Consider the following 17,413-nt stretch of genomic DNA (forward strand, 5'->3'; position numbering starts at 1 on the left):
GAAGTCAAAGTAGCAATATAACAGTGTACCAATGCTCCACTACAAGTTAATGTCCTGCATTAATGATACGTTACGTCTGAATGAAGATACTATCAGCTTAATTCACATGAAGTCTCTAAAGTACTCTCAATTCAGACAGGCCCCTTAGAAAGTATTTCATGATTCTATTTGATCATTGTTAATGATTCATTACAATGTAAGCAGCAATTGTATTTTTGATTTGATCAATGTTAATGTGAACTATAGTTAAGTTTTAGAGTTTTAGTTTTAGTCTCATATACTGTATAACAATGCTTCATACAGGTAGAGGCTGATTAACTGTTAAATGAATGCATTTCAGTAAAAAGTGCATAATATCTGTTTGAGTAGCAAAGTAGATGAAAAAAGGAAAAGCTCAAGTGAAATATAAGTACCTGGAATTGTTATTTCAATATATTAGGTTAGCTAAAACATGTTTTTATTGCCGTCATTTAATCATAATGAAAGCAACTGATTTTGATTTTGGAGTCAAAATGCAAAGTAATTATATGAAAATGTATTTACGATGTGTATCAATAAGTTACATTAGGTGGGACATTCAAACACTTTAATACTTTTTTGTTTCCAGGAACAAGGAGGATTCAGCGGAGAACGAAAAAAAGAAGAAACTTTTCAAACCAGAGCTTACAAACAACAAGGAAACAACAACTGTTTGACTGTCGTTGTATGAATGCCACAAATGTGTATATTGTTTAGACCTATAACATTTTTTTACAAAGCATGACTTCCCCAATTCTTTTGAATCAAGTTTTATTTCCAGTTCCTAGATAAAACACCTTTACATCCTAAAATCAGATATATGATCAGCTTGTTGTGTTTCAGATCAGATAAGGCTACAAACTAAAGTTGTCCCTTTGGCGCAAAACAATACACACAAGTTAAAGTATCTTCAAAAAAATACAATTAACAGTCACTTTCTGTGGCTGTTACATTTTAAGCTACTGTATTTGTTCAAGGTAAATAGTTTTTAATTGGCTTGGATGGTTCTTTGGATCCAATCGACAAACTTGGAAACTCGAGCGTAGACGCCTGGCTTCATGGCATTGGCGCATCCCAGACCCCACGATGTCACACCCTGCAGGACATACTTGTTCTGGGAAAGACAAACCAAAGGACCACCGCTGTCTCCCTGCAAGGACGAAAATGTGATGGGTTTCAGTTAAACTTTTGCTGAAATGAGTGACACTGTTGATGCACATGCACACACAGGCACTCACACACACACACACACACACACACACACACACACACACACACACACACACACACACACACACACACACACACACACACACACATTGAACGAGAGACATTCCATGAGTGCTGATATAGAGCACAACATTACTGGATCTGTTCTAAATACCGCTATTTAAAGCTACGTTAGCGTATGTTATCTGGGATTTTCACAAACTTTGAACCGCAAAGATGGACATATTTCCTCTGATATTAATTGAATTCAAATGATGGTTGTCTGAGGGTGGCGCAGGTGATTAAAGACTGGATACTTCACTGCAAACCTCCAGGTGTGTTTAAATAACAACATCTGTGACTTCAGTAGCCTACATTGGAGAAGAGCAAAAATAAAGCTAATAGCGTACTGTTGGACAAACAAGTAGCCTACTTGAAATTATTTCAGACATTTTGGTAACATTTTATTTTGTTTTTACTTTCAATTAAGTGGATGTTATAATGGTATATATAATATATAATGCTTGTTTTTTAAATGTTCTGGAAAGAAACAAAAAAATTATTTCTACCGTATAAATTGAAACGTAGGAAGTTCCTTTTTAATGAACCATTTTTAGAGAGCTCTCCACCAATTTAGCATTCCACCCCTATAGCATGGTGGAGAGTCACAACATTATTCTTCATTGTGTAATAATTAAATTCAATTAAAAGGGCTTTATTGGAATGAAAGTTAAAAAATAAAAAGTTGGTAAGGCATCAAAATCGGATTCCATTTGTTCTCATTGGTTATTATTTGTAATTTAATGTTTTAGCAATACTGTTTTCCACAGTCATGCCAATAAACCTTTTCGAATTGAATTGGATTGGATTGACAGACACAACGTGGTGCTGAGTAGGTAGAGATGGATGTATGAATCCGCATAGTAAGTGTTTGCAGGGCCGGCGGTAGCCAGGGGCCAGGGTGGGCCGTGCCCACCCAAATGTGGGCTGTGCCCACCCAATCCAAAAAAAAAAAATATATATATATATATATATATTATCAGATCATTTGGGAGGTAATCCGAGGTTAACTGATCACGTCACGTTCAAGTCCATGGCATGCAGTGTGTATTGAGTTTATTTAAAAATATTTGAAAATGGGGCTGCACTCAGTTGCCCATGCACTGTGTATAGTCTATAGCCTATTTCAGCCTCGTCTGTGGAAAAAAAGTTAACTGGACAACAGAGTTCTTCTGCTTTGTTCCTCTCACTGCATTTAAATGAATTCATTATATTACAGAAAAATATGTCCCGTAAAAGAAAAAGAGCACCAAGCCCATCCCAGAGGACCCTGCATAATATTTTATTTCAAATTTATATTTTTATGGAAAATCCATGTGTCTTTCTTCAATAGCTTCTAATTCATTTGCCCCAGTGTCTCCAAATTATTTGTTCACACAAAATTCCTCAGATTTAGCCTCTTAATTTTCCTCTCAAAGTGCACCAGATTCATGCATTTCACTTTAAAAAGGTAAAAAAAAATCTCCCGGGGGGGCATACCCCCGGACCCCCCTAGCAGGGACGTGACCTCGGCTGGCTACTATTTTCACCCAGCTGGACATCGGAGCCAATAGTGGAAAGACTATATATCTATATAGTGTGTATAGTAGCTCTGGACTACCACCATCCAGGTTGCCCCGTCCCAAAGCTTTCTCTTCAATCAGGCTGCCTACAGTTAATACTGCGATTAAAAAAAAAATACATTATGTTGTATATAATGTATATTTTTTATATATAATATTGTACGTTATTCATAAACATTTTGAAAAAAAAGAATCAAATCTCCCACACAGCAACACTCAAAGTTTATTTGCATATTGTGTTCTACACAATTCACAGTAAATGTGCCAAAAAGCAGAAGCAGAGATCTTACAAGGGTAAAAAAATTCGGCTCGCGCGCTCACATCTTCGGCCTCTGCCCAGTGTGCACCACCTAAAATTTCTACAGGCCCACCCTAATCTGACTGTCTAGAACCGGGCCTGAGTGTTTGTGTGCTTCTTCTAATTGTATGTTGGACTGGGAACTGTCTGCTACGCGCCTTTCTGTGTAAGTTTGCTGACGAAGTTTGAGTTTTTATTTTATTATGCATCAGTCTGGGAAGTTTGTGAGCATATAGGCTGGGAAGTGAGCTAGCTAAATTAGCTAAACTACCTCCGTCATTGTACGGACACGGACGGGGATGGAGACTGCGGTCGGGAAGAGCCTCAGAGGTCATTGCACATGTTTGCCTACTAGCGTTGACGATGAGGATGGTCCAGCTGAACTGCTGCTGAGTGAGTTGAACCTGGTTGGAGCCATTTCTACTGACGCGGTAGGAACTGTTTTCACTATAAACAAGGAGGTAACATTATATTAGCCTACTGCACGTCTGTTTCTTCATGAGCTCCGACGTTAAGTAGCCTGGTCCAACCAGACCATAGTACTTCATTTCATTTGTACTGAAGTGAAATGAAAATTGAGCGGAAGTAGGTAGGCGTGCGGAGCCAGGCTAGACGTTAAACGGGCAAAGAAACCAAAGATCGTTGGCCTCATAGCATAATTGCCTAAATCATATTTACTCTACTCTACTTTTACACTACATCTACTCTATTCTACATCTACTTTTCGTTAACCTAATAGTATAATTGCCTAAAGTCATATTTTAAGGGTTATAGAGTAGGGTAAAGTAGATGTAGAGTAGGCCTATAGTGGATGTAGAATAGAGTAGATGTAGAGTAAATATAATTTAGTAAATTATGCTATGAGGCTAACGAAATGCAAATGTGATTAAATTACAAACTAAAACGTATGATTTGTTTATCTTGGGTGATTAAAGTAAAGCACACATGTGGATGTTTCTACCACTGTGCCAGCCCTGTGTAAATCGGAGCCGTAAAAACCTACTATTGTTCTGCACACTAGATGGTCTCCTAATAATTTCAGTCCTGTCCGTGTAGGCTATTCTGTTTATTTTCGGTATCGTGCCATTTAGTGGCACGCGCGATTTCACTTGTGGCGCTTTCATGGAGGAACTTGAGAGAGGCAGCCTCTACAAAGTCGTCTAAAAATAAAATTAAATGGAGAGCCAGTCCGCTAACTATTTCAGGAGGCCATGTAATCTCTCAACTACAGGTAAGCAATCTAGGCCGTCTAGGTCAGATTAAATTGATTTTACATGTTTGTTGAATTTCTTCTTGTAGCTAGTAGAAGGCGTACATCGATTGAGTTATGTTCTTCCTGGGAGAATCTGAAATTGTGATCACCACCTGTTATTTTGTGTAAGCAAATAGTCCACAGTTATTCTTCCTTTTGTAATAACCTCATTTAAATTACGTTATTATTATTAATTTTTTTTGTGAATTATTACAAATTATTCATGAGATGCACAACACTCATTCATGTACATTTTATGTATTGAAATGTTTCATCAATCTTTAAAAAGATTTTTCATTCAACTAAAGTATATATTACTATGTTCGGACAGTGATTTAGTGATTTACAGTTATGTACTTTTTCAAGATCTTTCGAAGCTGGTTCAGTATCTAAAAAAACCCCCTTTGATCTTCTGAAAGGCTAATTGAAGTTGTTTCCGAATGCAATGTTGTAGTGTTTTCACTGTATTTTGACATTTCTTGGGTGCTTATGTGTTTGCAATTTCATTGGTAAAAAAACCCAACTAAAATTCATGTGGAGAGCCGGGTCACTCAAACTATTTCAAGAAAACATTGTAATGTCAGCTACAAGTAAGTAATCTAGGCCGGCCATGTCGGATTAAATATATTAGTTATATTATCAGTTTGATCGATTATTTTAGCTAGTAGAAGATGTGAAGTGCGCAAGTTATATTCATCCTGGGAGAATTTTGTTTCGGCAAGTAGTCCACAGACTTTTCTTTTACTTTTCTTCATCTTAGAATTTTTGAATATTATTGATATGATGCAAGACTCATTCAGTTATTGTACATTGGATGTATTGAAAATGTTCATGCATCTCATTCATCATTCAACTATCCATTGATAACTGTTAGGCAGTAATATAGAGATATACAATAATTTGTACTTTTCCCAAAATGTTTTATGCTGTTTCAGTACCTAAAAAATTGCTTAATAATATACTTTATATTTTTAAGTAGAAAATGAATGACATAAAATAGCTTAATTTCCATTTTTTTAGCTATGTAAGCTAAACTACCACAGTCATTAGACATGATGGGGACTGTCGTCTGGAAGAGCTTCAGCGGTCATTGCCGATGTTTGCCCAATGTTGAGGATGGTCAAGTTGTGCTGCTGCAGACCGAGATAAACCTGGTTGGAGCCATTTCTACTGACACGGTAGGAACTGTTTTTTTTTTTACTTTTACACTAGGAGGTAACATTACCGCAGTTATTTTTCTTTATGAACTCAGACGTTAAGTACGGCAAAGAAACTAAATGCAAACTTACCTAAATTAAAACTAAAACTATGAAATTCATATGGAGAGCTGGTCCTGAAAAGGACTGAGATCAAGAAAAAAAAACCTGACTGACACGTGACTTTTTTTAATCTATGGAAAGTAACGTTTTATCCACATGTGGCTGTTTGTTCCACCACCACCCATGTTATAATTACAGCCGCAAAAGAGAAATCTGTTTTTGCACGTTAGTAGATCCTCTGATAATTTTAGTCCTGTCCGTATGCGACATTTGTGTATTAGGCCTACACTGTATTCAACCATTTCTTGTGGGCTTATTTTTCGCGAGATTGCACTAGTGGAGCTGTCATGGAGGAACTTGAGAGAGGCCTCTTCATTTTGATGGACATGGATAAGTCCCTTACACCCACATTTATATTTTAACTTTGCAACCAACAAGAAGATATCGAAAAATAAAATTCAGAGGAGAGCCGTCACGCAGTGTTACAAGAGGCCATTGTTTTGTCAAATACAGGTAAGCAATCTAGGCCTGCCAGGTCAGAGTACATTGATTTAATTTATTTAATACATTTATACTTGTAGCTAGTGGAAGGCGTGCATCAAGGGAGATATGTTCAACCTGGGAGAATCTGAAAATGTAGCTGTAATTTTGTATTATAATTCTAATAACAATGCATTTTTTTCATTATCACATATCCAACAAATAATGTAAGATTGCTTATGCCTGTGTGCGGTCCTAAAAACAAAAAAGGATACGAACAAATCACTTAATGGTGCGACCAACCGAGAAAGTTTGGTCCTGTGGAAAAGTCTGGAGCAGGATTATTCAATTAGGCTCTCATTAGTTACTTTATACTTTATATAATTATTTTAAAATGAAATGTCCCACTCACTGTTTTACCAAGTATTGGAGTTAAACAGGGTTACTTAATTCGTATTGAGTACTGAATTATGAATAATGTGTTCCTCATGTCATGTGCCAATTGTGAAAGGATTACGCTTCACTACATTACCTGCAATGCAACTTTATCAGTGGCAATTCAGCTAAAGAATCAATTGTATGATTAACGTATATTAAGATTGATTGATTTATAATGAATGATTGTCTATATTATTTGATTACTGTAGTATAATATTACCAATGGCAGCAAACAAGCTTTAAGGAGACTGAAGAACCTTCCATAAAACCCTTTTTTCCATACCTGGCAGCTGTCTGTCCCTCCCTCGATGTTTCCAGCACACATCTCGTGGTCTTTGACTCTGCCATTCAAGTAGGATGGACGATTACAGATCTTGTTCTCGATCACAGGAAAACCAGTTTCCTTCAGGACACCGTCACCTCCGGTACCTGCAACACACCTCGCTGTAAGTAACCACTAATTCTTCTCTTCCTCACCCTTATTATAAACATCATTATCATTACAAGATTAATTTCCTTTTTCTGTCTTGCTACCTCTATCTCCAACTCAAATTGGTCTTCACAAATATGTCAGTACAGTACAGAAGCACATACATAGACATGGTGCACTGCACAATACCTTGAGTTTCACCCCATCCGGTAACATAACACTCAGTTCCACTGGGGACAGTGAAGTCCTTTTCTGGCAGACAAACTGGCAGAACTTTGTCATTTATTAGTGCAGGGCTGCAAACACACGACACACACATGTTAACATCAGTTTCGGTTTTGTTTTAGAATTGCTGGGTTAAACAAAGTACATCCATACAAATGTATTTTTGACAGCTTAGTTTTGAGATGGAAAAAGACTGTATTGGATTGGTATCGGTATTGGCAGGTACTCAAGCTTTTAATATTGGTTTTGGATATGAAGAAGTGGTATTGAGCCATCTCTACTTCTGAAACAACTCACGTCTGCAGTTTGAGCAAAGCAATGTCTGCTCCGTTGGGTCCCATCACCAGTTTCTCGAGGTTCTTCTCTTGTTTTGATGGTTCATTGGCTCTCTCTGTGTGGATACCCAGCAATACCTTGTAGGCTGCGGGCCTTTTGGACCTACAATAAACAATACATAATAAACATACACATTAGCTATACAGTACAGTGATTGTTTTAGTACAGGATTTGGTCTTCAGCAGTATTTTTAATGGTGGTGCTGACCTCTCGAGGCAATGTGCAGCAGTAAGGACCCACTGAGGGTGAATCAGAGTTCCTCCACAGAAATGAATTCCTGAGCTGGTACAAAAGACACAGAAAGAATTGTCTTGAAGAAGAACAGCATTAACAGCCCAGTCTAAGATAATAGGAGTACATATCAGAGAAAATAAAAGGGTACTACAAAAATGGCAGTTTAAAAAAATCCAATGCCACAAAGTCGTATCTATGGAATTATATTTGCGTATTGTTCTACTTACCTGGTCCTGAGGCTGATTTGCCAGGGCCATGAGTACGCTTTAGAAATGCATCCTCCCACAATACGACCAAAACAGCGCTTTGGTTTGTTGACTGGTGTGCCACACTTCAATCCAGCTAAAAACAATGAATGAATTTGCCAGGAGAAGTAAAACACAAACATTGGGTTAGTCTGAAGTATTATATTAAGTAACGGTTTTTCCGAAGAAGTTTTAAAGTAAATATAAAGACCTAAGTTTATCGCCAGAAAAGCCATGTTAAATTAAATTTACCATCCAATATTTCTTTATAAATTTCTCTCTGGGCAAATATCTAACAAATATCTACAATGCTTTTTACACATACTGTATCTATTTATACTTAGTCTGCACCTTGTTATGCCCTTATATTGTACATATTTCAATTTTTTCACTTTTCTATACTGTTTTGGTTTGCTTTAATTTTGCACTCTTTAGACATGATTTATTGTACTGTATATATTAAATCCTTTGTACCTATTGTACCGTGGATCGGAGAGAGACTTATTTTCAATTTCATGTTGCAGAAATTGACAATGAAGTTGACTTGACTTGACTACAGCCACACAGACAAGTGGTGAAATAGTTAAGCAGTAATGTTCTACACAAAAATAGTGTTCTCTTACCACAGTCTGGGATCTGACAGTAGTCCCATTTCTTGTTCCTGTCAGTAGTGTAACACCACGGTCCATTCACATCATTATCTGGGTTCCTGCAGTTCTGTCAGTGACACACACGGACAGAAATGTGTATAATAACATAATTTGTTCATTCAATCCACAGCGAAAAGTCATCACTCTTAAAGTATAAGGACACACACCCACTATTCTTTGTCACAAACACTATACATAAGGGGCGTTATGTACAGCACGCTTAGATAGACAATGAATAACAGAAGAACAAACATAGCACAAACACACACTTACATTGCCCTCCAGAGCCTTGGTGGGGTGCGATTGTGGGGTGAAGCTATTGTGTTGGTGGGGGCTCTGAGCACTCCAGGCCTGGCAGGTCACACCCAGAATGGTGATGGAGGTAGAACCCCGGTATGTGTCTCCATTTCCAACTTTACAGTCTAACACAACATCACAAAGAAACATAAAGGTGCAAATAAAGAATAAAAACAAGCCTGAAAAGCTCAAACTCCAACAAACAAATTATAAAAGGTAAAATGTTTACCTCTCTGTGCTGGGGTTTCTGTGGCAGTGGAGGGTGTCTGGGGTTTAGTCGGTTTGGTGGGTTCTCCACCCGAAGGTTTGGTGGGGCATTTCTCCAAGTTGCAGTACTCCCAGCGGACTCTAGGGTCTGTGGTGTAACACCAGGGAGCACGGTCTCCATCAGGGTTCCTGCACAGATTTCTACGGAGGTCCCTGTCAAAAGAAAAAACCTGGAACTTCAGAAAAGCAGTTAATCAGTAATTCTATAATGTACTCCTTTAATCAAAATAGGGAAACCAAGATGCACCTTCCACTTGCCAATACAAGTTGCTAATATTTTGTAAAGCTAGCTACCTTATTTTGCAAATATACAGACAATAGGTTGCCAATATATTTGATTCACAACAGATTTACAATAATTAAACAATTTTCTGTTGTGTGATAGGAACAAATATTTCATTTTCACATAGGCCTTTAAATGCACACAGCTAGCTTTAAAAAATGAGGAATCAAATCTCATGAAAAGACCAAACTAACAATGTGCCCCATTGTGGGGATTCCTCTTTAGAACTTTGGAGAAATTCATTTTTTACTTTTGTCATTTGTGGACAGTTTTGGATGTTGTAGGGAATGTGGAATGGACAAAAAAAATGCCCTCTAAATTAAAAATAATATATTATTAGACAATGAGGCTCACGCTGTGGGGAACGCCTGTGGAGTTTTTTTATGGTTATGAGGTGTCATGGAGCTCCAGACTTGACATCTTTTCCCACTTATTGTCTCTGATGTTACGCCACGGTAACTTGTCCCATCCCCATTATAACAGTCTTCCTCCTCTGGGGGGATTACTGGCGCATCTGCAGCAAGAGAGACAAAATCAGGCCGATTCACTAATGCATTTGTATACACATATTTATGGTAGGTTCTTTTTTATTACTTCAACAAATTACTTTCTTGGTCCTTTATCCTTCCCTCACTTTGTAAATGTATAACTATATTACATAGCACCAATTAGCATTCATGTTATGTTCAAACTTGAACTAGATTACATGAATTAAGTGCAGTGATATTTAAATTGTACATCATCATCATCATTGGTCACTTTTTGTACCTGGTCCGGGGGCATCCCCGCAGCTCGGTACCCTGCAGTACTCCCAGCGAGTTTCAGGGTCAGTAGTGTAACACCAGGGCATTCTTTCATTGTCTGGGTTACGACAGTGGTTGTTATCTAGGCCTCTGACAAACAAAATACAATAAGAGTTAACCCAATGATGAAGTCAACATTAACATTTGATCTTGGTTCAGGTTTCCTTTTAAGGCTTTTTTTATTAAAAAATGTATTATCTTTTTAAAATATTTGACAAGCTCAGAAAAAAACTGTAGAGACCGAAACATATAGAAAGTATACTGGATATGATGTAAGTTGAATGTATTGCTAACAATTTTATGAAAACCTTATTTTTCTGTGACATTAGCTCTTACTTGCAGGGGTAGTTGTCTGGTGTGCGGCTGTGTTTCTGTGGCGTCTGAGCCGACCAGCTCTGACACGTTTTGCCAGACTCTGTAACATCAATCGTTCCTCTGTAAGATCCACCTTCCCCAGTGGCACAAGTTGTCTCTGGGACTATGGTGGGTGGCTCAGATGCTGAAGAGCAAAGAGGATCAGATGAATTTGCAAACAAGTTGAGTAGCAGCAGTGTTTAAATGACACATTTCAGTGATACTGAACAATTAACCTGATAAAATATTGATTAAATAATGGAGTTATTTTCACATGGTCTTTTGTTAAGCATATGTATAGAAACGTATAGGTAGGAACACTTTCTTTTTTAAAGATATTTTTAGGGGCCGCTCGTGGTGTAGTGGTTAGGGCCTTATTAAAAAAGGAAGTCTTACTGCAGCGGGGTATGGCGCAGAAGTCCCATCGTTTGGATGGGCTATTGGTAAAGCACCAGGGTCTGGATTCTCCATCAGGGTTTCTGCAGTAGTTCTCCTCAAGATACTTCTCTGGAAGACTGGATAAAGCATAAAAGGAATTCCAAAATTAATCTTTAGGATGAAATGCAATGTTTAGCTTTTAGAATTTTTTTTAAATTTAATGCTTGTGGTTGATTGACAGAATGATGTGCTGTTCTGTAGTCGTACACGCTGGGGTTGTAACCATGGTTGTGAGGTTTCTGGGAGTCCCAGCGTTGGCAGGTGAAGCCATTATCTGTTGTGGAGATTTTCCCTCTGTAATTCTCACCACTGCAGTGTATACACTCCTCTGTAAAGGAAAACACACAGATTCAACATCTCTGCTGATCTTCTCTGCCTGTATATTTACTTCATATGTTTTCTGTGTATACAATATCTAATTTAACAACATAGAAAACAGCAACCTTTAAAAAGAAATCCTGACACAGGGTGTATACAAATGATAATACAAAACTGTACAACACCAAGCACATAGGAAAGAGAAAGAGAAATAATTACATTTAGATAAATTGTAATTTGCATAAAAAGAGTACTCCACGCCATATATAAATATAAAAATACAAAGTCTATATAAAGTTATATAGATATTGATTACATAGTAACTATATTGTTGGTGGTCGAGACAGGCAATTATGCCACTACTTTAATGTCCTTCCGAGTTGAAAATTTTATTTTAGATTTGCATCGATAATCCTCCTGTTCAGCAACCTGGACCTAAGTGAACGCACGGGCACACACACACACACACACACACACACCAAAAACAACAAACATTAAAATAAATAAATGTTACCAGTGCAGCTGGGTACATTGCAGTGTTCCCAGCGTTTGTTGGGGTCTGTGGTGTAACACCAAGGTCCTCCACCGTCTCCGTCAGGGTTTCTGCAGAAGTTAGACTCTAGGTCTTCTCGGGGATGGCTTATCGGTGTGATGCTGCCGTTGACACATTGAGAAAAATTGTATGAAATATAAATACATATAATGTAATATGTAATTGGTAGGATTATAATTTAATACACACTTGGGCCTGTGTGGGTAGGTTGCTGCCCATTTCTGACACATCTTTCCGGAGTTTGTTTTGGTCTTTGTTCCTCTGTAATCTGTTCCTAGTCCATTTACGCACTCCAGGAGGTATACTTGAAGAGAAAAAAAAACAGATTTGCATGATTAATCAATCAAATCAGCCTGCTATTTAGGTGGAATCTTTGTTGACACGTTCACTGTAAAGTCCACTGCAGAGAAAAATTATGTAAATATTATTTAGAAGACAAATTTATCAGACTATTTGTTGAGTTAATCATAGTCTGGAAGTTTGAGTCACTAGTTTTCAACTTGTCACCTCACTGTGTTTGCAGACTACAGTCCTAAAAATGACTGATCATGCAACAAAGGCTAAACATTAACCACAATGTAGTTGAGGCTAAAAACATATATGGGCCGATTTCACAGACAAGGCTTAAGCCTAGTCTGAGACTAAAATGCCTGTTTGAGCTGTATTAATTCAAAGCTACTTGCACAGACTCAGTTTAAAATAGTCCTAGATAAAAGCTATTCTGGATTTAACAAAGCCAATTGCTCGGACGACTAGAGCTACTCTAGGTCTAAATTTGAGCTTAAATTAATCCTCCAAAGAGGCAGGTTTAACTTCAGTTTAGTGGTGTTTGTGAGAGAGCATGGACTATTTGAAATATCTAAATGAAGATCAACTCCCACTGCAGAGGCCAGCCAGAAGAGTACTTGTGGATAGGTCTTATCCAAAACATGTATTTGATGAACTTACATTTCGAGACCGCTTTCAATATGGAAAATGCACTGAAAATAACAACTTTGCTTGAGTTTATTAGATGGATGCATTTAAATTGAAGATGTATTCAGCATAATAAAATGAGTGTCTAAAATAATTCTGTTTTCAAATGTGGTTGTTGTGATTTAAAATACTGACACACATGAATAACAAAATGACAAAACACAACATGAACACCTTTTATTTTCTACTTATAACTTCACTGTGATTAGTAATCATAACTGTCTCAGTACTGTATTTTGTTTGAATCATAGCTCTCTCTTCCAACTTCATGTCCAATTCCACCTGTAGAATTATCATTTTCATGTCATACTTCTTTCAGATATTGCATTTTCTGTTCGTTATTCTCGGGCTAACTTTCTTGCAACATCATCTTTTTTGTCCTTTGTTGAAAGGTTGTGGCAAGCTCTTCTTTAAAGCGAGATGCGGGTTTTTCCAGAGTCTATCAGTGCAGATATCATTAAATATAATGTCAAAATTATAAATGAGAAAGATGTGAAATACCGATAATAATGAAGATAACCTGAAGTTGGTGTATTGTTCTCTTAGTAACATTTTCATTAGAATTTAATTTGTTGCAAATTGCGGCCCAATTATTTATTTGCTCCGTCCCAGCAGTATGGCTTTTAGATTCAATAACCGGATGGTTTCAAACAATTCTTTTTTTAAGAGATTTTTTTCAAATTCATTAAAGTTTGACGGATTTTTTTAGCCTCTGCCATTGTTTTTTCTCACAAGCAATGGTGTTTCTGCTCCACTCCGGGTTTTTATGATCACCGTTGGACCAGCAGCATGTGCTCATGGGCAGGTGTTCACAATCAGGCTTACTTACCTTACTCCAGGACTTCATAGTCTCAGACTAACTCAGCCAAACTTAAGCCATATCCATGAAAGTGACTTAAACGTCCCAGTTTAACTAGTCCACATTAAGGCCTACTCCTGGCTTAATCTAGGCCCTGTCTGTGAAACCGGCCCATAATGTTACATTTATTCTAGAGAATTATGTGCACTCTTGTTGATCTTTCAGTATAATTGATTGGAGACAGAGAAAGGACACTTATAAAATAAGAGACTTTGGGCTACTTATAAAACATAATAATAAAGCAAAGGGACTTGCCTTCTTTTTCATACAAAGCAGTGCTGCTTCTGCGAAGGATATTCTCTGTTTTAGAGTTTGGTGCTGCTGTCCAACATTCTTGGTCCTTTTCAATATATATAAAAGACCTGTGAAAACAGAACATGTGTCAGGTTAGGATGCTGAGCCTTAATTTGAAATGTTTAATTCAAATGTAAGTGTAAATGTGTAAAGTTGGATTTTAAAACTGAACTAACTTGCATGTGAAGGCTGTTTCAGCATTACATTTGGCAGCACACTCGGCCACATTGTTTACCGAGTACTGTCTTTTGTGCAACGATAGGATCCATGCCCCTTCCGTTTTGGCATAGCCGTCCACCTCAGTACCACTTACTGAAATCAGAGACACAAATATTAACTACTTGTCAAACACAAAATGCATGTTTTCATTCCCTTCGATTCTGTTGTCAGGTTTTATTGTTTCATGTATGAACAGCTAATGCTTTTAAAGAAACAACATGAAAAGCTGCAAGTCATGATCTTTATTTTGTTTGTCTACAATAAAGCTGTATTTGTACTCACCATATATTTATAAAAAATAATTTAATTCCGCATAGTATCAAGTAATAAATGAGTAGCAATAACTAATTTCACAATTTTCTGAAATTGTCACACACCTTCAACTATCCACTCACATCAGGGGTAGACATCAAATATACAACATGGTAAGAAAACTCTATAACGGTATCTCATTTTATTATTGATTTTTCTTAAAATGATTGATTTAGAAAACTTGAATTTACATTAGGTTGCTAGGATAGATGGTTTATCACAAATCTCTTCTCTGTTATGATTGACTGCAGCAGTCTAGGGTCGTGGACTTTGAACTCTGTTTTGAGGATTCCATGAAAGGAAATTCATCCCGATTGGTGTAAAAAATTCTGCTGTTTAAACCAGGACAGACGCAGGGGTCGTAAAATATCGAATTATATTTAAAAAAAACATTGTTTGTCCTAATGTTCGATCTCTTACATCATAGCATGAACACTCATATTGCACAGGCTGCATTTGAAATTGTTACCACAGTGCTGTCAGAGATTCCACATTTAATTTAGAATAGATGTTTCGATTGAGTCATTAAATGTGATTTCTGATATTTTATATGAATCAGATCAACTCTGGGCACACGTCAGGCCCAAATGTTCTGCCTTATCACTACTTTGGTTAGATTTCAAACCTCTAGTTTAAACTTTATCCACTAGACACACATTTGTGTGAACAAATCATCGTGACCAAAATATGTTTAATTAGACTCCAGACGTGTCTCTTTATGCATCCTAGTTTGCTTGAATGATAATATACATATAGAAATTACAATTATTTCAACTTGGACAGGGTGTCTGTATTACCTTTTTTATTATCTAACCATTTTATTGTTTTAAAAATATTCATAAGTTATCATTCAAAATGCCATTATATCTTACCAGTGCAAATTAGGGCCCCCAGGAGGAATGCTAGTTTGTACAGGTCCATGGTGAGGCCCTTATACCTGCAGCTCACAGTCAACCCACGGCGATACCTTCTGGTATATTATTGGGTTCCTTTTAGCATGTAGGGAAGACAAACATGACTGCTTAATCATCAGTCAATCATTTGCTTGACAAGGACGGCAAAAGAGAAACGGTCCAAACAACTTGATTACAGAAGCTTTAGGAACACTAAATGTTGTGTCACAATAACAGTTTCATCCTTTTTCTATGTGTGGTAAACCACAAATATATTTGAATGTACGCTATTTAATTCTTACCTTGCTCAAGTTTTAAAACCCTATCAGTCGGACAGCAGGGAGAGAAAGAGAAGCCTTTTTATCTCTGCTGATATGGACACAGGCTACTTGAGGTATTTTGTTGCAGCTACAACTGATTTAGGAGCCTGATCATGAGCTTTGACCTCTCTTGATATCATGTGACCTTTTGTTTCTTCTCACCATGCAAATTCTTTATCGTCATTACAGTAATTCCATTCTAAACAGGCTTGCATATGTTGTGTAGCGGTAAAATTTCCTTTATAAAATAGGTAAAAGGTTGCATGTTGAATGCCAATTTTTATGGTTATGCATGAGTGTTTGTTATAGTGTAATACAGTCTTCATTGTCATTCTACTGGTGAAAACTATGTGAACTAGATCTAGTGATCAATACATAGAGTTAATCTTCAGCTAAAAGGGACCAATGTCCTCAACTTTAAACATGTGATTGCAAAATAACCTACTTTAGATTGAGAAACTAGTTTTGGCAAATTGTGTCACTGTAGTTCTAACAATGTTTTTATTATTAGTGAGTTAATTATAGTTTAAAGTCAAATTTTCCACTAGGTTAATGATGAAAGACATTTTTGTGTACAGTACAATAAGCCATTAGGAAGACTCTTTGATTGTTTCATTTGCATAATAAGTACTTTTGACACTTTAAGTACATTTCGCAGACAAAGACAATACTTATTTTACTTACAATTTTGAATATAGGTCCTGAAAACTGTTTCCACAAAGAAACATCATTAATAAAGAAAGACATACTCAAGCAATATAAAATAAATTTAACAATCTTGTGTCTGTGAATGCAAAAACCTGGTTTTCTTTTGTCTTAAATCTACTGTCTTATCAAACATTCAGTCCTGAAGGGTATGTATCCATTAGTAGGTGTGTTATTTCAATAAGTTGTAGATAGAGCTATAGTATTTCCCCATAATTTAGGACCTCTCTGCTGTAATTGAATTCATTTCTTGAGTGTTTATTATCAAATGTATAAAATCATCACGCTGAAACACAAACACAATCAAATTATATAATAACATTTTGTTATATGGCATTCTGTTTTATTTTTCCGGTTGCTGTGTGGGGTCAATTTACCAGTTTGATGTTCCTGCTGAGGCTATAATCACATGAAGGACTGATCTTGCAGTTAAAGGGGTGAATGTATTTTAATAAGTACACTTATTAAAATATGCAATTATAGCCTACTTGTCATTATGCTTGGATATGCATTCAGTAGTAACATTTTCTTATGTTGATGTACCTCAGCCATGACAGATTTTTACAAATGCACTATCTATGAATAACATCATTTTGATGCTGACTCTCAGTGATGCAAGCTTGAGCTGATGAGGTGTTACAATTGTGCACTCACGCAGGAGTAAAGGTTACCCATTAAAATAGGAAGTCTTACTGCAGCAGGATATGGAGCAGTGGTCCCACCGTTTGGATGGGTCAGTGGTGTAGCACCAGGATCTGGCCTCTCCAGCTAGGTTTCTGCATTAGTTTTCAAGGTACTTCTCTGGAGAAAGAAAACGAGGCTAAAAT

The 17,413-nt window shown here is 36.9% G+C and overlaps 1 protein-coding gene across 1 annotated transcript; it reads right to left on the minus strand.

Annotated features, from left to right (window-relative positions):
- Nucleotides 1-1,006: 1,006 nt before the first annotated feature.
- Nucleotides 1,007-15,589, minus strand: plg (plasminogen; the record flags this gene model as incomplete). The annotated part of the gene is made up of 19 exons (XM_080047741.1): nucleotides 1,007-1,168; nucleotides 6,860-7,005; nucleotides 7,196-7,302; nucleotides 7,529-7,669; nucleotides 7,775-7,849; nucleotides 8,029-8,143; nucleotides 8,670-8,763; nucleotides 8,970-9,118; nucleotides 9,223-9,413; nucleotides 9,898-10,057; nucleotides 10,312-10,436; nucleotides 10,683-10,845; nucleotides 11,097-11,215; nucleotides 11,346-11,466; nucleotides 11,971-12,110; nucleotides 12,199-12,313; nucleotides 14,099-14,205; nucleotides 14,314-14,449; nucleotides 15,541-15,589. 19 exons carry the CDS (start codon nucleotides 15,587-15,589, stop codon nucleotides 1,007-1,009), a joined length of 2,415 nt encoding a protein of 804 aa, XP_079903867.1.
- Between the last annotated feature and the right edge of the window lie 1,824 nt (nucleotides 15,590-17,413).

Source organism: Ammodytes marinus, assembly GCF_949987685.1.
Source record: "Ammodytes marinus genome assembly, chromosome: 19".
Taxonomy (NCBI): Eukaryota; Metazoa; Chordata; class Actinopteri; order Uranoscopiformes; family Ammodytidae; genus Ammodytes; species Ammodytes marinus.